Raw genomic sequence first — 24,862 nt, 5'->3', positions numbered from 1 at the left:
CGCGCGCAGGGCGGCGCCACAGGAAGCGTGGCGCGGGTCTTTCCGGCCGTGCGCGCGCCCCGAGCGGAGGCGCGCCCCGAGCCTGCACCGACGAGACAAGATGGCCGGGCTGCCCCGCAGGATCATCAAGGTACGGCCGCGCGCCCTGCCCGCCGCGCGCAGTTCCGCCATGCCCCGCCGGGCGTGCCGGGCTGGGGTCCCACGCCGAGGGTAGCGCTGCGCCGTGCCGGGCGCCGCTTCCGGTGCCCGGGAGCAGGGCCGCGCTAGGGCAGGGCCGCTTCCCCGGCCTCCTCCCGCCCCTGCTGGGTGAGGGGCGCCTTGCTGCCGCCCCGCCCGCGCTCCTGTCGCTTCTCGCCGCCGCCGCGGCGGCCTCCGCGCGCCGTATCGGCGTGCGCGGGCGGCAGGAGCGGCCGGGCCCTCCTGGCGGGCGCGGGCCCGCGCCCATTGCGGGCGGCGGTGGCGCCCCACGGCCCCCGGTGCTGCCGAACGCTGGTATCCGCGCACCCTTCGGGGTCCGAAGCTCGGAAGACACGGGGCACGCCCCTCCTCTGTCTTCTGGCGGCCTTGCGGCTCCTCACCGGGGGCTTCCGCCAGGGCTCGGCTTCCCGGCACGGCTCTCGGCGTGCGCGGGCCGGGGGAGGGCGGCGGTGGCGCCGTGCTCAGCTTCCTCCTGTGTGGTGAGAAGGGCAAGCCACAGCGAGCAGTTAAACCTGGGCTACAGCTGTGTATGCGTCGGGACTTTGGCACCGGTGGTACACGCTGGGACACCCTGGTTACTGCTACGTTTGCTTGGAGCTGTCGGCTTTTCCCCTATTAACGTGTCGTGCAGGCGGTTCGGTATCGTGTTTCGGCTTTGATTTGCCAAGCTTTGCAAGAGCTCTTAACTTTGGGGTACTTTCAGCAGATCCTCCAAATTCAGTTTTAGCTTAAGACTTGAGCAATTTGGAGTCACTTACTGGAGATATGGGTAGCTGTACTGCAAGCTACCAAAACATAGCTCGGTCCTGTAGCTCACGTGGTTGTTCCTGCTGCTCTGGTGTCTTCTACTCGATTTGTAATAGTGAGAATTGAAGCCCTCTAATGGGTGATCATTCCATTATAAGAATTATTAAGTGACTTCAATAAGATTTGTTAGCCCCCATAGGAAATGACAGTATCCTCATAGCTTGTTACAGTGAATGGATGTTCATTTATAAAGCTGTGAAGCTCTCTCCGTTGGTAACCATTGCAAATAAATGAATTTAGAAAGTGTTAAATAGTGGATGAAAAATTGTAACAGTTTTGTTGCAAGTCAAGTTATCAAGTAGGCGATAGAGATAATGAGGTAAAATAAGGCAGGGGTAGCGTTTATCTTCTGTGAAACAGCTAAACTACGATTAGTGCTCAGAATTGTAAGCAGTAGAAAAAAGACCAATCTTACAGATTTTGACACCTATCCAGCTGCCTGAGTGCACAGCATTGCTAATCTGAATGTATTTCAGGTGTGATAGGGAACAGTGATTCATAATACAGTGGAACTGATATTTATCACAGAGTTGCAGTAGGAGCTCAGTCATGAGGCTGGTGGCTGGGTTAGATTTTCATTGCTCTTGACAGTTCCCCAGAATACAACTGTGAAGTGCACCCACTTATTATGCTGGTGCATAAATTTTTTCTTGGTGCTTTTGTTTTCTTCATGCTTTTCTAGCAAAAAACTGCTGGCAGGATTTACACAACTTAACTTCAAAGAGGTGTGATGTAGGACTGTTTCTTTTCCTCCTGGAGAAGAAAGGTGGAGGGCAAAAGAGTGTCCCAGAAACTCCAGATTTTCTATGAAGGGTCCCCCTTAGACATGTGGTGGGTTGGGTATTTTCATGCGTGCACTGTAAGTTGTCTGCAGCCAGTGTAGAGCTTTTAAATCTTGACTTGGTTGTGTTAGGTTACCAGCATTTCAGCTCCTGGGCTGTGCATGCCTTAGGTTGCCACATGTGTGAATAATCTAGGACTTGACTACAAGACTAGTTACTACAGCCTCAAAAATGTGCAAAGTCATATTTTGAAATATCAAAACTGCAGAGGTGTGGACCCAGAAATATGCCTGCTTAAATCTTCAGGAGTCTTGAGTGAGAATTGTTTTGATCTTTCCTATCAAGCCAATTTTCATTTTAGTGTTAAATTTCCTATTCTGGATGCATTAGGGGGAGGGGAGGGGAGGGAGTGAATTCAGTTGCTAGTGAGAGTTTGAAAGATCAGGAAAGGAAATGGAAGAGATAGGAAAGAGCTGAGTAACGATAAAATAACTTCAGTAAAGAAAATTAAATCTTCATGTTATGCATAGTAATAAATTTCATGGTAAATAAATGACTTAGGTTACTTCTAGGAAAAGACATTCTTTTCGCTACATGTACCCTTTGTGTTGTCATCCAGGAGAGACCTTCGATGGTTGCTTGGGTCTAGGAGAGTGTATTTGGACTGTAATGAAGTCCTGAGCCTGGCTGGCTGCTCCAAATGCAGTTGGCATTCCTGCCTTGAGCGACTGCTGGCAGATGGCCGGGCTCTCAGGTTGACTTGCAGCCCTGTACTCCTCAGCCTGCATCTTTGCTATGCGCAGGCTGTCATCCAGCCCAGGAAGAGAGCAGAAGCTTTCCTTGTCACTGCAAGAGCTCTGTTTATATTTCCAACACTTTCTTCAAATTCAGTGAAAAGGACAGCATGGGTATTGCAAGGCAGTTGTTGAAGAATATACGGAATTATTCCCAATTTGCTGTCCTTAGAATACTTAGAAACAGACTTTATTAAAGTGTGCGTGGAAATGGTCTGTAAGTTCAGAAGATGACTCCTTTAGAATTATGATTGTTAGCACATCACAAATGGTGAGTAGAAGACATTGATGTAGTTTTGAATCTTTAAAGACATAATCAGAGTTGGAAAACCTTGTATCTTGTGAATAGAGAAAAGATATTTTTGTTTTCTTCAGTAGTTCAACACCAGAGGTCCTATGAGAATCATCTTGACAAAAAAATCTATTAATGTAAGATAAAATGTTATTGGCACATTTACATAAACGTGTGGTTTTGATGCTGTCCAAAAAGTGACTATTTCGAGTATTAAAAGGTGAGCCTTTGCAACAGACAATAAATAAGCCCAGTGGCTTTTACCTTCAAGCACTCATTACATCAATTCTTTCCTGTGTTGCAAAGTCATGTACCTCCAGTCGAGTAAGGAATTGAATTACATCTGAATTTTTTTCTTGGCTGACATTCAATCCGCCTCATTACTGTGTCAAGTGCAGTCAGAGTATGTGAATGGGGTGGACAATATTGCCCATATCATCTTCTAAAATTTTTTTCCTGCTGTTTTCATTGCTGCAGTGATCTCATCATTCATGATTTGATGCACAGGCCTCTAAGTTGACTGTTGTTATTAGCGCTTCTGTTACAATCACTGCAGCTGCTCCTATCTTGAAGTAACCATCTGAAGCAGTAGCTGAGACTCCTTCAGATTTTTTTTTCTAATGAATTTATCAGTGTTAAATTACAGAGGCTTTGATTTCCTCCCCTGCACAATACTGTGGTGTTGTCTGAGATACGCATTCCTTGCTATTTACTGTGTGAAACTATTTCCATTATCTGCAGTGAACTCCTGCTTGCTGTATTTTTTGAGAGTCTGGGAACACTTGGGCTGCTAGCTGTAAAATACTGCTTCAAAATGTAAAATTTCTGGGAGGATTTATGGAGATTCTCTTGATGTGTGTGATGCTAGGCACTTAGAGCATTCTATAGTAGAGGTCAGTATAATCAGCCTTATATGTCTGGGTTTTTTTTTAAAATATAAATCAGGTATTTAGCCTGCATCTGGAATTTTCTAGAAGTTCTTTAAAAATATTACTGGCAGGCAGCTTGAAGTTTCTTACTTCTTGAAAGCTGTGGTTTTTTGAGGCATGACTTCTATCTCCACGTTAAAATTTAAGTCACTCTTACTTTTTGATTTCTCTGACATTTCTGACCACTTTTTAATTTCCCGAGTTAAAAAAAAAAAAAAAAAAGATTTGAGGTAAACCTAATACCTTTTTGTGGTGTTTTGTATTTCTTTGGATAGTGATTCGGCACAGAAAACATTATTTCTGAAGAATGCCTTTCCTTGACATTTGTCAGAGAATGTAATGTCTTTTTACAACTTGTATGCCATCTGAATCTTGGGGATAACTTCACTTTTGATAGAAGGGTGAAAATTTTAGGAATTTTCAGAAGTGTTTTTGTACTGTTGATAAAACCATCTTCTCCCTGCTCCTCTCTCCCCCCCACCAAGCGTAGGAAGGTAGAAAGATAACACATGTGCTGTTTTGCAACCCTCATTGAGTCTTCTTGCCAGGTCACCGATATATAGCCTGGGCTGGCTGGGATAGTAGGAAGAGTGTACAGGCAGGTATTGGAAGCCTGGCAGGACAGATGCTTTGTGCAGGTAGGGGAGGGAAGCTGAGAAGAAGGCTCAGGCCCAGAGGATAAGAAAACTTTCCAGTTAGGTCTAGTTCGGTTAAGTTTTAAAAAGAAAATGTTTCTTAATAACAGATCTTTAAGAGGACACTGGTAACTTTTCACACCCTTTTCCTTTTCTACCCCGTAGAATAAAAACTGAGGAAAACCCAAACAAATAACCCAGATAGAGGCAATAATCCTGTTCGGACCATCTTGTATAATACTTGAGCAAATATAGTAAACCAATGGATTTTTATTGCTTTACATGCAGTTGTTTAATAGTTATACATATCTGTTATGTTTAGATAGGATTCACAGTACCATCAAAATTTGTTTTGTATAATAGTGCAAAACAAAACCACGTTTTTGTAGTTACTTGTGACTGGTGGATTAATATTGAGAAGCAAGTTGCAAATTTTGTCATAGATGGTGTGGTGGGTTGCTCTCAGCTGAGCAGGGGAGAGAAAATACTGGCCCAAAGACTCCTGGGTCAAGAGTATCACAGGGAAGGATCACATGCCCACTGCAGTCATGGGGAGAACAGACATGACTGGAGGAAATAAATATCATTTATTACCTATCAAATCCTAGTAGGTTAATGAGGAATTAAACCTAAATCTTAAAACACCTTCCCCCCCACCTCGCCCTTCTTCCTGGTCTCAACTTCATTCCTGATTATTGTCTCTCTCCTGCCCCTCAGCTGTTCAGGGGAATGGGAAGTGGGGGTAGTGTTCAGTGCATCACGCATTTTCACTGTTGCTCCTTCCTCCTCAGGGGCAGGACTCTCTCTACTCTTCCCCTGCTCCAGTGTGGGGTCCCTCCATGAACTTCTCCAACATGAGTCCTTCCCACAGGCTTACAGTCTTCACGAACTCCTCCACTGTGGGTCCTTTCCTTCCCATGGGGTCACAGACTCCTATGGATGCATCCACATACTCCAACATGGGGTCATCCATCGGCTTCAGGGGGACAGCCTGTGTCACTGTGGGCTGCAGGGGAATCTCTGCCCACACACTTGAAGCACTTCCTCCCTCTGCTTCTGCACTGACCTTGGTGTCTGCAGAGTTGTTCTGACATAATCTCATTTCTTTCGCTGCTGTTGCCCAGGTTGTGGTTTTTTTTCCCTTTCTTAAATATATTACCTCACCATTGCTGATAGGCTCAGCCTTGGCCAGGGACAGGTCTGTCTTGGATCTGGCTGCCATTGGCTCTGTTGGATATGGGGAAGCTTCTGGCAGCTCGCTGAGGCATCTCAGTGGGCCCCCCCCCCAGTACCAGAACATTGCCATGCAAACCCAGTATAGATAGCATCTGGACAGAAGCTCAGTATGAATTACTGTTTGCATTAACTCTTTGACAGTGGACTCTACACTGTGTGTTAATGCAAACCTCCAGTGCAAATGAGCTCCATCAGTATAATTGCAGGTTTACACTCTTAGCTTAGTGAATTCAGTATGCCTTACTTTACAATAGCTGGAGATGCACCATGGAAAGCTCTATCTGTGCTATCAAATAGATAATCCTTTAGGAATTTGCATAGAATCTCAGATGCACAGTTGCAAAATCCTGTAATCTGCTGTGGAAAATTCGAGAATGAGGTGATTGTTGGGGGAAGAGCACTGCTGACCTTAAAATGCCCTTCTTCATGTTACTGCTTGGCTACAAGGTCTTCTTTCAAGAGTGGGTCGATTCTGGCTTTTGTTTTTTTTTGTTTTAATATTTTCTTCTGGGAATGCGCTGTTACTTGGAATACATTTGTCTTCATCTCATTGCAAGTGGTTTTGCAGTGGTTAAAATTGTGTGGTGATGGGATTTGGAGAGCCAGAAGTTTGTGAGAGGATTGTGAGCAATCCAGAGTTCATTCACAGTGCTTGCTTAGCAGAGTTGTAGTATCGATTACGGACAACTGTTCATATATTGAGTACTAGTTAATGTTTTCTAAAGCTGCTGTACCACTGTTTTATTCTTACTTTTTTTGCAGCTGATGCCTTTGACATGTTGACACTTTGAACATGTTTTCTTGCCTTTTTTTTGGGAGGTGGTGTTAGATACAGTTAGGGCTGTTGATTGGGTCTGGGAACCTGCAGGGTGGTAGAAGCATTAATGTACAAGAGACACTAGCCCAGTAATGAGTCCAGGAAGCAGGAACATGTGGAATTCTGACACTTGGGGATTATATGGCAAAGAAGAGAATTCATGTGGAGGCTCGTTTTTGTGAACCAAAGTGTAGCCTCCTATTTATGTTGTTTGACTCTTGCTTTACAGTTTAATGGGCTTTGCTGCTAATTCTTTTTTAATTTGTCCTGAAAGGTAATGTTATTTTCAGAAGATTTTCTTCAGTTGTTTTACAGTGATACAATTTTAATATAAACACTCTGAAATATCTCTGATAAATGACATCTGCTTAGGTAAGGAATTTTTTTTTTTTTTTAATTTGTAATGCTGGTTGCAACCGGTTCTTTACATAGTTGTAGCTAATGAATTGATAGACCCTGGAAGAATTTGTGCCAAAATTTGATGTAATGTTATACGAAATTTTGAATCAAGTCTTTGTAGTTTTCTGAGGCAGCTTTACCCCTATATGTAGAAAACAGTTTTGACTGATAAGTTTCACTTTTTCCTACTGCCTCCCCCTCAAAAACTGAAGCAAAAACGTGCATGCTTTGTTACCTTCTTGTGTGCAATTTATCACTCCTCGGCGAAGGAGATCAGTGTGATCTTCCCCCTTATCACAGTCAGACAGGAAAGAATTGTCATTTGGCAAGTAATTATAACTTGTCACTGTACCAATATAGTGCTTTAACTAAAGCCTTAAGTTTCTGTTTTATACCCCAAAATTAATCCGGACTATTGGATGTAGTTGGAAGGTAATGACACTGGTAACTGGCAAGAGTTACTTGTGGTCAGAATAAAAGTATGAAATAAATGATTCTCCATGTAGTCTGAATTGAAATGCCAAAGTTGGTTATTGTGCTTCTGTTTTTTGCAGAGAGCTGCACGAGGTGAAGAGGTTACCACCTAATGAAGTTAGCTTAACCAGAAGTTCGTGAAGTGATCAATCTGGCTCATTCTTGTAGCAGCCTTTCAGTACCTAAGTTAGGCCTTCAAAAGAGCTGAGGAACGACTTTTTACAGGGGCATATAGGGATAGGACAAGAAGTGTGGATTCAAACTGAAAGGGGGCACGTTTAGATTGGATGTAAGGAAGAAATTCTTTACTGTGAGGGTGGTGAGGCACGGGGACAGGTTGCCTGGTGAAGCTGTGGATGCCCCATCCCTGGAAATGTTTAAGGCCAGTTTGGATGGGGCTCTGAGCAACCTGGCCTAGTGGGAGGTGTCCCTGCCCATGGCAGGGGAGTTGGACTGGGTGATCTTTAATGTCTTTTTCGACCCAGGCTGTTCTATGATTCTGATTCACGTTGAACAGCCTTACTGTATGAACAGATTCAGCCTGGACTTTGCTGGAACAAAAACGTTTGAACCACTGAGATGAACTTAGACTGAGGAACTGATTTGGCTCAGAACTCTGCAGTAAAGGTTATTTCTTAAGCCAGATCAGTTCTGTGATCTCATCTGTTGACTTTGCAAACATTTGGGCTGATGAGGGGGTATATGGAAGGATGACTGTTCTTAAATCAGCACTGCTGCTGAGAAGTTAGAACTTCCCATTCAGGCAAACTTGCATTTTGTGAGGAAAGGAAATGGTGGATGTGACGGAAGTTAATCAAGACGGATTGAGAACCATGCTGAAATGGTGGGTAGGAAAGCAGTTTGACTTAACTGTAGATTCAACAGCCAATGAAGAATGAAACAAAGGACTTCCACTCTCAATGACTAAAAATTAGTGTAACTTAGGTGTCATTTAAAAAAAGAAATCTTTATTTTTTTGCTATTTGTAGTGTCTTTTCATCTGTTTTAGAAATCTTCCTGAAGAATTTGGCAGCAAATGTCTGATCTCCCTTAGGAGAAAAATACTGAAATAACTGATGAGCAATCAGTTAAACTGAAAGATCTCTCTTTTTCCTCATCATATTTTCTCCCACATAAATTGTGATGTGTGGCACTCTGCAAGTGATAAGTGTTATCATTTCAGCTGTAACAGGAAATGGAGCTAGTGGTTTTAATTTTAAGTCTTGTCATCTCCTCAAATATTCTTAATTTTCAGTGTCGTTTGTGGAGTTTGAAACTGTCTACTGCATTCTCTCTAAAAGTGGTTCTGGATACAACAGCTCAAACACAGATTAAAAAGTACTGTGTGATTTATGATGAGGTGAGCTGATCTCAGCCAGGTGCTCACCCAGCCACACTCCCTCCCCACCTCAACCAGGCAGTGGGAAAAAATAAGAAGGAAAAGCTCGTGGGTCAAGACAAAGACAGAGATCATTTACTGATAATCATCATGACAAAACAGGTTCATCTTTGGGCACATGAATTAATTTGCTTCCAGGTGAGATAGAATTGGATAGTCAGAAACAAAGACAAAATTAAAACAGCACTTTTGCCACTTTTTTCCAATGTTCAACTTCAGTCCTTCTCTCCTTATTCTCCAACTCCCCTGTCCCTGATGGATGCAAGGGGATGGGGAATGGGAGTTTATGGTTAGTCCACAACAACTGTCACTACTGTTCCTTCCTCCTCACACTTTTCCTGTGCTCCAGAGTGGTATGCTCCATGGGCTGCAATGTGGGTATGTGCTCCACTGTGGTCCTTCGTAGGCTACAGAGAATCTTTGCATCAATGCCTGGAGCTTGTCCTTGCTGTCTTTCTCTGACCTTGATGGTCAAACTAGTTTTGCTCACAAACCTTTTTTTTTTTTTTTCTTTACCCCTTGACGTTCTCTTGTGTGGTGTTGCTTTCTGTCCTTTCTTAACTACATTTTCCCAAGTGTGCCACCAGCTTGGCTGATGGGTTCACCCATGTGCTGTGGCATGGTTTTGGAGCTGGCTGTGTCTGATGAGGTACAGCTCCTGGCCCCTCCTCATGGAGGTCACCCCTGGAACCCCTCTGCTGCCAGCAAATTGACACATACACCCTGTACATGTGATCAGTTGATAATGCAGTTAAATTAGATTGTACCAAATACAAAAAAAAATGGGAAAAAAATTGGGGCAATTGATATGGATTTCTTTCAATTGAGGTGCCTTTTTCATTTTACAAGTAATGCTTCTTTTCGGCCATTTTGGGACTATTCCTAGAGTGTTGCATTGCATCCTATTGTTCCTTTTATAAATGGCCAGGGTTACCAAAAAGTTTGTTTTGTAGCTGGCTGTTTGTAGACCTTCACTTGTAGCACCTGTGGAAACTTGTCAAGGGATGTGCAGAGTTTTTCATTTGAACTGGTGGAAGATGCTTTTGTCCACAGTTGGTGCCAGCTACTCCATGGTTTCTACTGGAAGTTGCTGTCCTATGCTGGATGGCAGCAGAGTTTTTATCTTGTCAATCAGCATTTTTCAGATTAAAGATCTAGTTAAGAAGACCTAGCTCATTTTCCTGAGTTGCATTGGGAATGCTGACAGAGTGTGCTTTCTCAGTAAATTTGCAGAATGGTGATTTCTGGCAAGGTGGCAGCAATACACTCATACTTGAACTGTAATTCCTGTTGTAGATTAAGTCCACATCCGTCACCTGTCTTCCCAGATCCGTTCAGAATAAACCTAGGGTTAGTTGAACCTACAAGTAAGGGTAGATACTTCTTGCTACATTTTCTCACTGTCTGATGCAGATTAGAGAGGACTTGTACCTTGCCTTGGCCTGACAAGCAGTAGGAGTGTAACCTCCATCCTAGTAGGTGATGCTGTAGAAAAATTGCTTGACTACTGCTTAGTAAAGTTAGCTAGTAAATGTGCTACTGAAAATATGAGGAAAGAATCATTCACCTGAGACTTTGTATAAAGATGTGGTATTGTGCCATTTTAAATATTTACAGTTTTAAGACCTGCAGGGTTTTCTCTTTATGTAAGGGCCATTATTAATGTTTTATGTTTTGAAGTTTCAGAATCACCACAGATATGTCAGCCTCTGAATGATATTATCTCTCTTTTTTAAGGTAGTAGCATAAAGTTGCTAGCCATAAGGATGCTCTTCTGTAGTCTTAGTGCTAGAAAAGGTTCTTAAATAAGTGTTTATAACAAGTAAGATATGCAGAGTCTTTGGTGTTTAAGACTTTCATAGATGGATGAAGACTTTTAATTTAGTAGTTTACCATCTGTTACTGAAATTAGCCCAGTTGGTAGTTAAGCTTCTTCCTTTGGAATGAGGAGGAAGGCTCTGCATTTCCTTTTTAGGTTGGTTACAGAATAGTAATCTGTTACGCTAGTATCCTGCTGTGATTAACACTGCAGTCCCAACTCTTTAAACCAGCCCCTTCACCAAAAGGAATCTTCTTCCATCCTTCTGAGACCATGTGTTTGCCCCCTGCTTTTTGTTGGCACAGCTGTTTGCGTGGAACATCTGGTGCACTGAATCAGGGACTCTTCTCTCTTGCATGACCCCTTCCCTTCCCTTCCCTTCCCTTCCCTTCCCTTCCCTTCCCTTCCCTTCCCTTCCCTTCCCTTCCCTTCCCTTCCCTTCCCTTCCCTTCCCTTCCCTTCCCTTCCCTTCCCTTCCCTTCCCTCCCCTCCCCTTTTTCCAGATTGGCTACTTGCTATGTTAGACCATGAGGTGAAGAGGCAGCTATACCGGCAAAAATGAAAGTGCAGAATAGACTGAACTGGAAAGGCAGCACAAATTTGGTTTTTTCCTTTCTGCAGTGGCCGATCATTTATCACCTTACAATATTCAGCCCCTGTAAGGTGGTGTGATTTCCTTAAGCTACCTTTTTTCTAATGGATTTTACAAAGTTCACTAGGTTTCACAGCTGGTATTAAAGGGCAATGTGGACCAGAAGACCATTCTGTAATGTAGCGTGTTCCTTCAATTGTAACACTCACTGAGACCACGCTATTTAATTAGTGGATTAATAAGCAGCATTTTTATTTATTAAAGTAGTCTGCATAGCAGTAATATTGAATGTGAATTAAACAAACTGTGGTGTCAGGAAAATGAAATGCAGGTAACTGAATTACTAAGCAAAGCATGTTTGTTTAGAGATATGGAGCTTGGATCTCTTTGAGCTATTTTGTGCTGACTTCACAAGCAAGTTTCTCTTAAATTCTAGTGGCCTTCACACAGTAGCTTAAAGTTCACATGTTTTGTAGGTGCTCAATATTGATACGTTCTGAACTGTTTTAGCCATGTTGCTCGGCAGGCAGTGTAAAAAACTATTGCCATAGCACAGGGAATGGAATTGCACTATTTTTCCAAGCAAAGAATAATAGTACTTTCTATAAAGTGATGAAGAAGCTTTTAAAATTGTCTAATTCCATGCCAAAATTTCTTTCTTCAGTACTGCAGTGGTCTCTGTCAGACAGGGAAGCTTTACAGTTTAGCTGAAGTGGTTGTGCTAGGTATGAAATAACATTTGGGTTTTTTTGCAAGTACTTACATAGGTGAGTCTTCTGATTGTGGTATTTGCCACTTTCGTATTTTGGCACTATCTATTTGTAGTTCTTTGTTTGGTCCTGCCTTAGTCTGTTGATAGCCAGCAAGACTTCTGAAGTAGCTTTTTGTTTTTCAAAAGAGTAGCACACAGAAATCTTTTTTTAGTTGTTTTGACTGAGGCATTGGCAGCTTGAGGCTTTTGTAAACACTTCTGTAAGACTGCAAGTGATTGAAATAGTATCTTTCTAATGGATTCCTCCTCTGTGTGCTTGCTCATACCTCCATGTTCGTTAGCAGTCGATTTTCCTGGTTGTATGTATTGGAAGCATCTTCTAGGCTGTTCAGTTTACTTCCTTAAAGAAGTGCTCTCTCTTACTCTGTGTGTATGAAAAAGGAGAATCCTGGTGGTTATGTCTGCTTTTCAGTAACTTTTTTTCCCCTTTGGAAGCAGAATAAACAAGCAAAAGCTCAAAGAATGAATGAAACATACTCTTCTGCAGATCCATCTCTCCTCATTGTGTGGCTTCTCTTAGAATTGGCAACCTCAAAAATCAAAAGCCCTCATTCTAGCCTCCTGCTCTGCTGGTCTCTTCTAAAGATCGTAATGCTCTCTCTTCCTGGGGTTTCCTATCCTCACATGTTACTGTAAAAACAGGTTGAGGGTTTCTTCCCCCTCAGGTACAATTAGTTTTCAATTTGATGTCTTCATAGAAGAATAGCTATGAAGAATGTCAGCTACACCATCTGTCCCATCAGTATCATCTGTCACTCTGCTTCAGGCCACCTGTGTTAATAAGGAAAGCTTTGCTTTTGGTTGTCAAAACACCTTCAACACTTCTGTGTCTTCTAATCATTTAATTAAAAATAAAAAAGGGGAGGCATAAAAAGGGGGGAGGTATAACTAGTTGTGATTGTCAGATTTGTTGTTTTTCAAGTATGGACTGGCATGTATCTTCCTTTTGAGTTTATTAATTTAATTTAGTCAATGGAAATTGTTACATTACTTGAAATTGGAAAAAGTGGAGTAAATGCAGGAGTGAGAAGAAATCTTAATCTAAAAACATTGCAGAGTATGACAAATAGAAATAATTGCCTACGGCAGCATGGGAAACTTCAATGAAAGCTCTAGAGCTTTCAAAATATGTGCTGAAATATCTTCTGTGAAACTTCAGTATGCTAGAGGAGGGCTAATAAAAACCACTACAGAGTACTGTTCTGGAACACTTACGTGATGGGAGTTTGCATTGTTGTTGAAGACAAAATTAACTGTTCTATTGTAAAAAGATTGTGAGCAGCAGAACTGCAAACCCCAGTTTTCTCTGAATTTTTTCTTTTTCCTTTTCAGCATGTTTATATGTGGGTGTTCCAGCTCTTTTTATCTTATTGTCAGAGATTTTTGCTGGGCAAGGGTGGTATATACTTGGTTCCAACCAAGAAACTGGCCAAACAGCAGTGGTAGTATTGGAGCTGTTCATGTTTTCCTCTTCAGTAGCACTGAGCTTGGTTAGCCTTAGTCACTGACAGCTTACAAACCGTACAGAACAGCTGAAATTGGACAAAAGATTTAAAGGCAGTTTTGGGGGAAGAGGGGGAAGTAACAGAGTGCATAAAACTCACTTCCTCAGTTAAAAAAGTGTAAGAAAGGCTGCCTGAAATGATGTGGAAATTCAAGTATTGCAAGTGTTCAATCGTCCTGATTAGTGAAAAAAGGTGATAAGTTAAAAGTTTAATGAAAAGAAATTGAACATTCATTTATTTATTTAAACATGTTTGAGAGACTTATTTTTGTTGGGTAGCCATCCTCTGTAAATTGGAGAATAAGATCAATATGTAGTTCAGCATTTCCTTGTTTGGTCCACATCTCATCATTCTCTTGTGGGTGATGTACAGGGTGGTAGGTGGATATTTTTTGCAGTGGGGTTTTTTTGTGTTTGTTGTTTTGGGTTTTTAAAATTGGTAATATACAATTAAAATAATTAAAATCTATAAACAGGTCAGCTTCCCGACCAGGTACATAGTATTGCCTGTATACTCACATTTTTTCTGTCAAATATGATTTATTTTTGCAAGTTTTATGGTAAATTAAATTTATTTTAGTATCAGCATATCTGCAACTGTCCATCTCTACCCTAAAATATGGAAATCAAGTCCCTGTGATCACTTTAGAATTGGGTCTAGTTGTATATTTAAGGATTTTAATATGCTTAGTAAGATGTTACAATGTAACGTTTTGATTAATTTCTTCCTTTCTGTTCCTTTTCCATGGTGTCTCTTCAAATATATTTAAGATCTTGTTAGTTAACGTCTCATAATTGCAGGACAAAACCCTTATTTACTGTCAGAATTTAGGAGGTGTTGATGTATTTAAGTACAAACGTGCATTCTCTCAATAAATGGCATCTTTGCCGTGTTTCTCATAGTCTAACGAGCTTGTCTGTGTTATACAGTTCTAAAAGTGTTTTCTGAAGCGTTTGCACAAAGGCAAAGATGTGTGTTCACAGGATCATGGTCTTTCATTTTGAGTGTATTGGACAAGTTTAGCCTAGTGCTTGCTCTCTGCTGCACCAGAGCCTGGCAGGTGTGAAAGGTGAGTGTCAGCCAGTTCCCTCACAGGTACTCATCCCCATTTCTGTTTGAAAACAGCTTCATTACACCGATAATGATGGAGCTCTGTGCACAGTGCAGGAAGCAAGGTGTGCTTGCTCAAAGGAATTTTCATCTAATATTAATGTTCCCCAAGGAGCCTGTATGGGCTCAGAGTAGGCTCAGTACTTGTGTGGCTGTAGGCAGCATAAACACTTTTCTTGGCACTCTTTTTTTCTGGGGTGTTTTATAGCAAGATGACCACACTCATGGAATGTGGAGGCACGAAGGGCTTTCTGAGCAGGCTGACATGCTCACAGTGGTACAGCCCCATAGGTATTATGGGGTGCCTGAGTTGAAACAATTGTTTTTCTTATATATGGGCTCTCCCATTGTTTACTGACAAATGGTTTTTAGTGCCAAAACGTGCAGCTTGCAGCTGGGCTTTGCACCCTCAGATATGCTGGCAGGTAGAAGTGCTGATGCTGCTGCCAGAGAACTGCTGATTCTGGGTTATTTTAAGCCAGGATTGGCTGCCCAGTATAGTTACAGTCAGCATACTGGCATAACTAGGGAGGCTATCTGGGGACGGGGGTGACTGAGGGGGAGCTGGGGACTGCTGAGATCAGCCCAGCTATTAAAATGTGTTATCCTTAATATTAAAAAAAAAGTCTTCGAGTGTGCCCATCAGAACCAAAGCCACAATTTGCTTACAAGCACATCTCTGGCAAAGTGCGGCTGTGAAGAAGTTTAAAAATTGGTCTTTTCCATAAATTCCTTATTTTTAAGTTTTCAGTTGGCTCACATTAGTTTATGTTTAGCATAAGACACTGCCCTTCACCAGAGCTGTCAAACAGTATATGGTCCTTCACAGGCAGAAACCCAAATTGTCCCATCTACCTGGAGCAGCACTCATACTGGCAGCTTGCTGAAAGAAACTGAGAATGGTTTATGCACTTTCAGGGATAATCTGTAGTTTCTTACTGACTTTTCACATCACTGAATGTAAACTATCAGAATTTGTTACAACTGCCTTTCTACACAATTAGTGTACAAGTAAATAGCCAGCAGAATGCAAATGAATAAGTTTATATATACAACTGTGTGTATAATTTAAAATACACTCACAGAAGTAAATGTAGACAACTCTAAGAAGCTTGGATGGCCTTCCAGTGAGGTGTGTAAATGGCATCTAATGTCTGTGCAGATAAGTAGACAATATGGAGTTGCAACAAGGAAGCACGCCAGGTTTAGGTTTTAGGTTTGCATATGCACATAGTGATAAATTATAAATTCTATATTGTGATTTGTAGGACCTTGACAATTCAGAGATGAGTAATTGGATTTTGGAATTAATTACTGCGACTTCACTTCTTTATGTGTTGATAAGTTTTTGTAAAATGAGGTGTTATTTAACTGCATCAAGACAAGCCATATCACTTAAATGCTGCGTACATGTGGCAGTGGATATTGCAGCTCGTATAGCAGCTGCTATTTGAAACCCAGCCAGCCTGTTAAGCAGACCTGAGTGACAATCCCAGCCCATCTATTGCACCCTAAGTGCAGATGTATCATTGCTTGAGGAAATGAGTGTCTGAATTTGTAACCAATCACCTGTGTGTGCCCAGGAAAACTCAGTCAACCTATTTAAGGGTGCTCACAAAGGATAAAGTTGCTTAAGTCTTGTTACATGAATCGGGAGTGCTGGTGTCTCTGTCTTCCAGCACCCCGCCCCCTCGGCGGCACAACCGATGTAACATGTGCACTTATTTCTGCAACAGTAATGTAGCAGTGCTGTTATGTTTCAAGAATTTATTTAGCCAAGTAGGGGTAACCTGTCTGTTTTGTGCTTGTATTAAAGAGAAACGTACTGTATTGGAGAGAGGCTGACTGCAAGGTTGTGTGTACTGACAGGACAAGGAGAAATGGCTCCTTGTGGGAGTGGGTTTAGATAAGATTTTAGGAAGAAATTTTTTACTGTGGGAGTGGTGAGGCAGTGGAACAGGCTGTGCAGAGAAATTGTGGATACGCCATCCCTGGAAGTGCTATTGTAGATATATGGAATAAATATGCTATAAAACTGAAATAATCAATTAATGTTACACCTACAAGTTGGCATCTTCTGTCAGTAGAAACAAGATAATTTTTCTTTGTGAAAGCCAACACAGAAAGGTGGTGAAAAAATTAACTGCACACTGTAAAAGCAAGCTTAGAAGATGAAATGGGACTAAAAATGCATGAGGAAATGATGCTTTAGCAGGATCTTTTGCCCCTGCCTAGTGTCCTTTTGCCCATTTTGGCCTTGGGATCTTTTTTATAAGAACCAGAATGGTGTCAATAAGACTTGTGAAGACAGGCAGCAGAAGAAAGGCAGGATATACAGGAATTGGTCTGTCTGCTCAGTGCATTAGCAGGATGGGCTGCTCTTAGCTATGGTCACAGCTTGATGCCTGAGGTAGGATTGGCAGAAGAATGAAGCAATAAAGAAACCAGGTCACTGTAGGAGACTGGCCTTCCCTAATTTTGCTGCTTAGAGAACATTTTGGCTGTCTCCCACTGTCTGTTAGGGTGACTTTAAACATAGTTCTGTGTAGGCTGAAAGTGCTCACACCAAAGCTATTTATGCATATGTGTGTCTAAATATATAAAACATCTTTAAAATACACCTTTCGTGTTGCAGCAGAGTAGCACTTTAAATCCTTCGAAGTTGAATCTGATTCCAGTACAAGCGTTCAGCTTAATAAACCAGTCCACTCTTGTTAAGAGTAAATCTTGAACACTTTCTATGGGTGATTAATCCCTTTGGCTTTTCACTTATGGGAGTTTCTGTTTAAGGTAGAATGGGAAATGCTTTTAGTCTTTTCATTGTGGTATTCTTTAAAGTACTTTTAAGTATATTGAGAAAAACACTTGGCAATAGTTCAATCGAAAGTTAAGAAAATTGAGGACAGTGGAGTTACCTATTACTGTGTGTTACAGAAGCACACAGCAGGTGAGGATCTGAGAGGAGATGGGTACCAGTTTACCCCAGCCTCATCTTCTTTCTGCAGATGTTCTTTGACTTTAAGGTATTTAACATAGTTTCTGTGAATGTAGGCTAAATGAATGCTTGTTGCTTTTAAAATGGTTTGTACAGGTCATGTTTATTTTAAATGGGTTTTATTTGTTTCATTGTCTCCTTTTCTTCTAGGAAACCCAGCGCTTGCTGGCGGAGCCAGTCCCTGGGATAAAAGCGGAGCCAGATGAAAGCAACGCACGCTATTTTCATGTGGTCATTGCAGGTCCACAGGATTCCCCCTTTGAGGGTGGGACATTTAAACTTGAACTATTCCTTCCAGAAGAATATCCAATGGCAGCTCCTAAAGTACGTTTCATGACCAAAATTTACCATCCTAATGTAGACAAGCTGGGAAGAATATGTTTAGATATTTTGAAAGGTAAGTGTTAATGTGTTTTCTTTCTTCTTATTGTATTAAGTACAGATATTTGTAAGTGGACCCTAAAAAGAGTTTTCATGCGTTTAAAGAGTATATTGTTGCTTCTTTAATCTGGAAAAACTTGCTATTTCTCTAGACTGTGGTGAATATGGTGTTTCATAGTGCTATAAATGTTTCTTCAGATAAATGGTCCCCAGCTTTGCAGATCCGTACAGTTCTGCTATCAATCCAGGCTTTGTTAAGTGCTCCCAATCCAGATGATCCACTAGCAAATGATGTAGCTGAGCAATGGAAGACCAATGAAGCCCAAGCCATAGAAACAGGTGATGTATCTTCTAACTTTTTTTTCCCCTAGTTTTAGGAGTAGCTTATTACTCACTAGCTGGGGTATGTAAATCCTGACCTTCAGTTTTATGTCTGCAACTTGGAGAAACAAAAAAATACTGCATGCAGTCATAGTCCAAGTGCCCTGACTGTGCCTGCAGTGGTCTATTTTTAAGTCTGCAAAGCTTGATAGAAGAAGAAGCTCTCTTGATCTGTTTTATCTTGAATTTTGATGGTTCAAATTTGCTAGTCTGTCTAATTTGGAATTCTGGTAAAATGAAGGAGCATTCTACTGCTTGTCCTTTACAGTTTAAGGAACAGATTAACAGGTTTGAGAAAGTACATCTCTTTGATATTGCATCTCTTGCAGACTATAGTAGTTACTATGTTATGCCTCTTCACTTTTGGATCCACTGCTGTCAGCCTGTTTCTATAATATACAAAAGTTGACAGCTGCTGGAATTCAAAATTTCACTTAAAAATCTCAGAACTGATACATTTTGTGTGCTTGCAGCAGTGGTATAAAAGAGATCTTTAAGAATATGAATTTAAAATTACTTTAATCAAGCCTGAAAACTACATCTTTTCTTAAATGTGTTTCTTTTTCTTTACAGCCAGAGCATGGACTAGGCTATATGCCATGAATAATATTTAAATGCGCTTTGAACATCAAGTGTGCATCACTTCTCCTGTTCTGCCAAGACCTCTTCCTTTTTTTGTTTGCATTTAATGGACACAGTCTTAGAAACATTACAGAATAAAAGCCCAGACATCTTCAGTCCTTTGGTGATTAAATGCACATTAGCAAATCTGTGTCTTGTCCTAATTCACTATTGTACCGCATGAGCAGAGGCTAGAAGTATCATCTGGATTGTTGTGAAATTGTTTGAAAGCAGCAGCACATCTCTGCTTTTAATCATTTTTCCTGTCATGGTTTAAGTATAAGCACTGTGAATGAAGGTAGGCAGGGTTAGCTGCGGGGCTTTTTGTTTTAATTTTGTGGGCTCCTCCTCCCTTTTTATGGTGATGCTAATTGCATTGGTAAAAGCAGCTAACCAGTTATACTTTAGAATATACCCTCTAGCCCAGTCTAACTTAGACGCTGTAGATGGACAAGCTTCATTGTTTGAACAAAAACGGGAACATTAAACATCCATCACCTTCACTAATACTATAGTGATTCTGCTGTCAAGTGTAGAAAAATCCCTCCAAGAAAAAGCTTGTGACCATTTTGTATGGCTTGTCTGGAAAATCTCCTGTAAATCTTATGTTTTAGTAAAATATTTTTTGTTATTCTACTTTGCCTTTGTATAGTTTATTTTGCTGTGTTTTCATTTCTCTGTGACAATCATATTTTAAAATATGGAGTCCAGAACTGACAATTTTTATTCAACAGTCTGACATATTTAACAGTAAAGAGGGGGAATTCACAACCTTTTTTTTTGTTTGTTTGTTTGGATTTTTTTTTGTTTGTTTTGTTTTGTTTTATTTTTCTTCTACTGTTTCCTGTATTTTGTGTTATACAGGTTACCTTTCCTGGCCAATTTAATATGAAATTGCATTTGGAGTGACTTTTAGAAAAAGTCTCTGATGGAACATTGTAACCTTAATTTTAGTAATGCATCGATGTGTGTTTTCATGGAAACAACCAGAAGGAAATAGGAGGTTGAGAGCAAATGACAGCACTAATTATGAGTATCTGCATAGCAGCACCGTTTTTTAACTTCTTTAATTCCTGCCCCCTATTAACTTGAAATTCCAGAGTGCAGAACCACTGTTAGAGCCTGCTTGTGTATTGACTGATGTCTGCTTAGCTACTTACAGCTAGCTAGCAACTCGTACCCCTGGTTTTCTCTACAAGCCTTATTAAAGCTACTTGCTTGAGCAACCTGTCAGTTTAAATAGCAACAAAGCTTCTTTATTGGAGGGAAGGAAAGTGATGAAAAAATTCCTTCTCATCCTTGTTTTTGTGTATGCATCCTGTCTAGGAGTCCAGTATCTTTTCTGGGAACCCATCTAATTGGATTCCCTTCATTTCTTATATCTCTATTCTCTTCCTTTCCCTAAACCCTCTCCCTTACAAAACCAACCAACCAACCAAACAAAAAGCTTAAAAGCTTTTGGTAAGGCCAACCTGAAATGTATAAATGACAGCTTGTAGTGGTTGCAGTAGGGAGTGTTTTGTCATGCAGTTCAGGGGTATGGTTATGTAGTCTATTGATATTCTCCCTCTTTCACCTCTTCTTCCTCTAGTGTCATCTGAAATTTCTATAGAATGTGGTGTATTTATTGTGCTCTTATGTAAGATGAAGAATATCTATTAAAACTATGTTTTCCAACAGACAGTGCTTTCAGTGGTTAGTAACTGGTATTGTCCCTCGAAGTTCTCTGCAACGTGGTTGAAGAATGGTTCAAAATGCAACTTTTTCACCAAACCGAGTCATAAAAAACTGTTTTAAAAGTAGTTTCTGTGTTGAATGTAAGCCAAAGTGGGGTCCAGGGCTTGTGACATGTTCTTCAGAGTGGGTAAGCACCATTAACCCTTTCTGCTTATAGATGTCTGTTTGGGGTTGGCTGGCCTATATCCTGGATCTGCTACTAGCATAGATAACTTTTGTAGCAGGCAGCTGAGAATAAGAGCTGTGCTGTAGACTCTGGATTCACTTCACCTACCTCTTAATGCTTTATCTTACACTACATAAACAGCTTTCCTCAGCTCTGTCTCTAGTCTGAGGGCTGGTGGCACCCCCAGAGGACAGTCAGATCCATGTAAGCATCCTGTTTGAGAGTAACTTTCCCTCCCTTCAGTAGAGAAACAAGACTTGAGCTGGCACTTAAAACAGTTTTAATTTCATAGGTGGGATGAATCCAGACCCAGATAATGTATATTAAATAATACTTATTTTACTTCTACTCTTGATTTAAGAGCCCTGTATAAAGTCAAGCTGGGAATTTAATTCCAGCTTGTGCCAAGGAATGTGTGACAGGCTAAATTCTTTGAAGCAGTAAGATATAACCTTTTCCCCAGTTAAGCAGGTTCCCAGTTGTTATGTGAAACTCAGTTATTTCTCCTACACCTACCATTGCAGCTGATTAGCAAATGCAGCTGTCTTTTAGGGAGTGTTAGTTTTATCTCCATTTTTAGTATGTGTCTATTGGATCAATTTACAGTAACTTTAAAATAACTGGGTTTCCTCTACCATTACTGGTGCTATGTATCCAAGGTCCTAAAATCCTGAGCAAGAGTGATGACATTGCATTTTATGTGTCAGTGTTTGGGTAGTAACTGTGTAGCTGTTGAGCCTGGGTTATCACATGGGCTCTGTAACCACACATGCAAAATACTTCTGCAGTAGTTTCCTGTAGGTCAAGAGGAGGGCTTTTGGTTTTGCATAAATATTCAGTGGTGGTCTCTTCACATGTAGCCATGTTCTGTCATGGGTATGAAGTGTATGATTATTGGGAACTGATGGAACAGATTTTTGGATCTTAGCTGACTTCAGTCTATACCAAGTGAAACATTTCTTCGATAGCTTTCAAGTAATTGTATTTCTAACACCTTGAGACTATTGTGGAACATCTTAATGGACTAGTGACATCAAAAATTGTGACATCTCTATTTATATACATTCCTTCTTGGGTTGGGTTTTTTTGGTTTTTTTTTTTTGAGGGTTAAAATAAAATGTCTGGTAGGTTTTGTCAATAACATGTCTTGACTGTAATGTAATATGACACTGAAATAAAAGGAAGAGTGATTATTCATTACTTAGGCACTGAGCTTCATTTAACTGCAGTGGGCTGCCATCAGTGTGCAACAGTTTCCTAACAATTCTTAACATCTGGTAAAATGAGAAAGATAACCTTTAACTTCTCTCATAACTTTTCAATTGTTTGTGGCTTCCCCTCACATTGTATGGAGAGAGAAGAGCAGCACCTCTGTCCTCGAAGTTCTCAGAGGAGACTGCTCTGGGATGCAGCTCAGAGGATGTATTGAGTCCTTCCCCTGCTTCCTTTTTTGTTTGTTTGGTTTGATTTTGTTTGTTGGTGTGGGGTCTTTTGTTATTTTTTGTTTAGGTTTTTTTTTTTTTTTGCCTGCTAGTTCAAATCTGTCTGGTTTAATACAAGACTTTCCTACTTACATGCACAGCTGGGCAGTTTCTAATGCAATCAAATTGATAAATGTACTGAGCTTTGCTAAACTGTATTACATTATGATCATGGCACAAGGTTAATAATCACATGCCTGCTGGGGTGGAGTTTGTACAGTTTATTGCAGCCTTTACTGTGGAAGTGTGCAGGATGATTTTAAAGCAAATATCTAATTGTTATGTTGCACTGAAGTGCATTAGAAAAGAGGCATCAAGCAGCATGGCTGCCTTATCTGTGGTGTTTGCTTTCATGAACTCCCTTCCACACTTAGATAAGGGGTTAGGTGTGAGCAAGTAGAGTATCTTTGGTAAAGACTGCTCCAGTGGAAGTGCTCAGGGCAACACTACCCAAGCTGGGTTAGGAAAGGGAATTGGACCCTGAGAGGACACATCTGATGTTGTATTTCCTAGATACATTGTAAACGGTACATTCCGTGACCCCTGCTATGCCCTGTAGCTTGGTCCCTCTCCCCTCCTGGCCATACAGGGCTGGCTGGGATCCAATTTCTCCCCGCCCCCCCCTTTCCAGACCCTAGAAAAGGTCCGTGCCCCCTGGCCTCTGTCTCTTTTCCCCTCTTTTTTCCCCTCTTTTCTCCCCCTCCCTCTTTCCCTCGCTACCCATGAGAAATAAACCCTGTAACTTCATCAGGGGAAAGAGCCTCCTTTGTTATCTTATTTACGTCCATGAGGCAAGGGCCCAGGGAAACTTCACCCTAACACCTGAGCTAGACCGGAGGAAGGGTGAAAAACCCCATTTTAGGGCCAAGTAAAAGCCTCCATCTGGGGAGCTCAGTTAGTTGCTAAGGAGCTGTCACTGTTGGTCAGCCCATCACTGAGACTGAGTGCTCTACTTGAAGAATTCTTGAGCAGTGGAAGGCAGAAACCACAGGTTTCACAATGCGTGAGCCTTCCCACATAAAGAGATGGACGCAAGTGTGGCCTGTAACATAAGCATTTTTATTAGCTAATTTTTTAGTAAGGTAAATAGAAATTATTTTACATAAAATCATCTCTGACTGGAGTACTTGTGTAGGGTTGTTCCAGATACTCATGTAAGCTGGATTCTTGTCTTCAGAGCTGCAGTGAAGGAATGTTTTTGGTTCAGGCCTAATCTGCACCTACCTACCTTCCTACCTAAGGCTTGTGAGATCATTTATAAATCTGAAAGATTTCACGTGTGATGTTCAGTTGTTGCTTGCTGTAGTAGGTGTACTTGTCTCAGCCTAAATACCTGCTGTGCCTTCAGAAGAACTGCTGTAATTTTCCCATCAGCTACTCCTGAGTAATACATTGTTCTTCCAGGTAACACTAAAAGCTTAGGCTGGGTCCTGGTAAATTTATGGAAGAAGGTCTGTGGTCCCATGCTCAATTATCAAGGGCAGACTAATCTCGTAAGACACAGTAAGGTGATGCTAATGGTGTCTTTTCTTCCTTCAGTTGCTGTGGATGTTCGTCTACTTTATTCAAAGACAGGTTCCATTAGTATCATAGCCAGAAAGCAGGAAAGAAGGAAATATTTAGGAGAGTGAAGCAGTTGAATGACAGCAAAAAGGCCCTTAGGACAAGAGACTTGTTACAGAATCTGGATGTAAAGGGCACTAGGCCACAGGTAAGCCAACGCAGGGTAAGTGCACAAGCTGATGATCTTTGGCTGGCATCATAGGTGGCTGTAATGCTTCTTCATACTGCCCATCCATCAGAACTGATGGTAACAAATGAGGGAAAGCTGTTGGGAACCAGTGCTACCACTGAGCTACCAGAAACAGTGTGGGCCATGAGGCGAGCAGCAGTGGCCCTGTGCCTTGCTAAAATGGCACTTTGAACAGCATTTCATGCTTATTAAAAAGAAAATTGTGTGATAGCATTGTTTGGGGGTGGTGGTGCATAGCCCATAGCAATAAGATTGGCACAAGCAGGAATATGCCTGTGAGTGCTCAGTCTGCAGGTTAAGAGGTGCCACCACTCCTTATGTGGAGCATTGCCCTAATGTGAATGTGGTGCTTTTTCCATCAGTTGAACAAAGGAGGCAGTGCCTTGCTTAATGCCACAGCAGCACTGAGGCCCTAAGAGTACTGAAAGAGGATAAGTTTAAAAAAACCTAAACACTTTCAGTTCAAGCTTGAAGAGTCTTATCTCTCCAAGTCTTGGGAAAGTCAATCATTCTGCCTTTCCTGCTGTGTCACACTTCTGCCTTGACTTGAGTCTTGTACTTCACTTGATGCCTTGGAGATACGGTGATAGCAGCCATAGATGGTAAAACTCTCCTTAAGCTGAAGAGAGGGAGGTGTGGTAACTGAAGTCATACTGAGAAGGGGAAACAGGAGCTGCTTAACATCCTAACTGTGGAAGAATGCAGGTTCAAAAAACAAGGTAAGGGGAGGTAGGGCTGCAGTAGTAAACAGAGCACTGGCACCGGTTTTCAAGTTGGGACACTGGCA

The 24,862-nt window shown here is 41.4% G+C and overlaps 1 protein-coding gene across 1 annotated transcript; it reads left to right on the top strand.

Annotated features, from left to right (window-relative positions):
* On the top strand, window positions 1–20,619 carry UBE2N (ubiquitin conjugating enzyme E2 N). The gene is made up of 4 exons (XM_014889201.2): window positions 1–130; window positions 17,706–17,952; window positions 18,135–18,275; window positions 18,891–20,619. The coding sequence occupies exons 1-4, from the start codon at window positions 101–103 to the stop codon at window positions 18,929–18,931; spliced, it is 459 nt and encodes a 152-aa protein (XP_014744687.1). The 5' UTR covers window positions 1–100; the 3' UTR covers window positions 18,932–20,619.
* The last annotated feature ends 4,243 nt before the right edge of the window (window positions 20,620–24,862 follow it).

This window comes from Sturnus vulgaris, chromosome 5 (assembly GCF_052056855.1).
Source record: "Sturnus vulgaris isolate bStuVul1 chromosome 5, bStuVul1.hap1, whole genome shotgun sequence".
Taxonomy (NCBI): domain Eukaryota; kingdom Metazoa; phylum Chordata; class Aves; order Passeriformes; family Sturnidae; genus Sturnus; species Sturnus vulgaris.
Note: the sequence above shows the minus strand (reverse complement) of the source record. Positions and strands in the feature narration are given on the sequence as shown.

Bases quoted from the DNA above. Each gene is read 5' to 3' on its own strand.
- UBE2N (XM_014889201.2), top strand. From the start codon at position 101: ATGGCCGGGCTGCCCCGCAGGATCATCAAG. The intron at 131-17,705 runs GTACGGCCGCGC...CTTTTCTTCTAG, and splicing joins TGCCCCGCAGGATCATCAAG to GAAACCCAGCGCTTGCTGGC. The intron at 18,276-18,890 runs GTGATGTATCTT...TTTTCTTTACAG, and splicing joins AGCCCAAGCCATAGAAACAG to CCAGAGCATGGACTAGGCTA.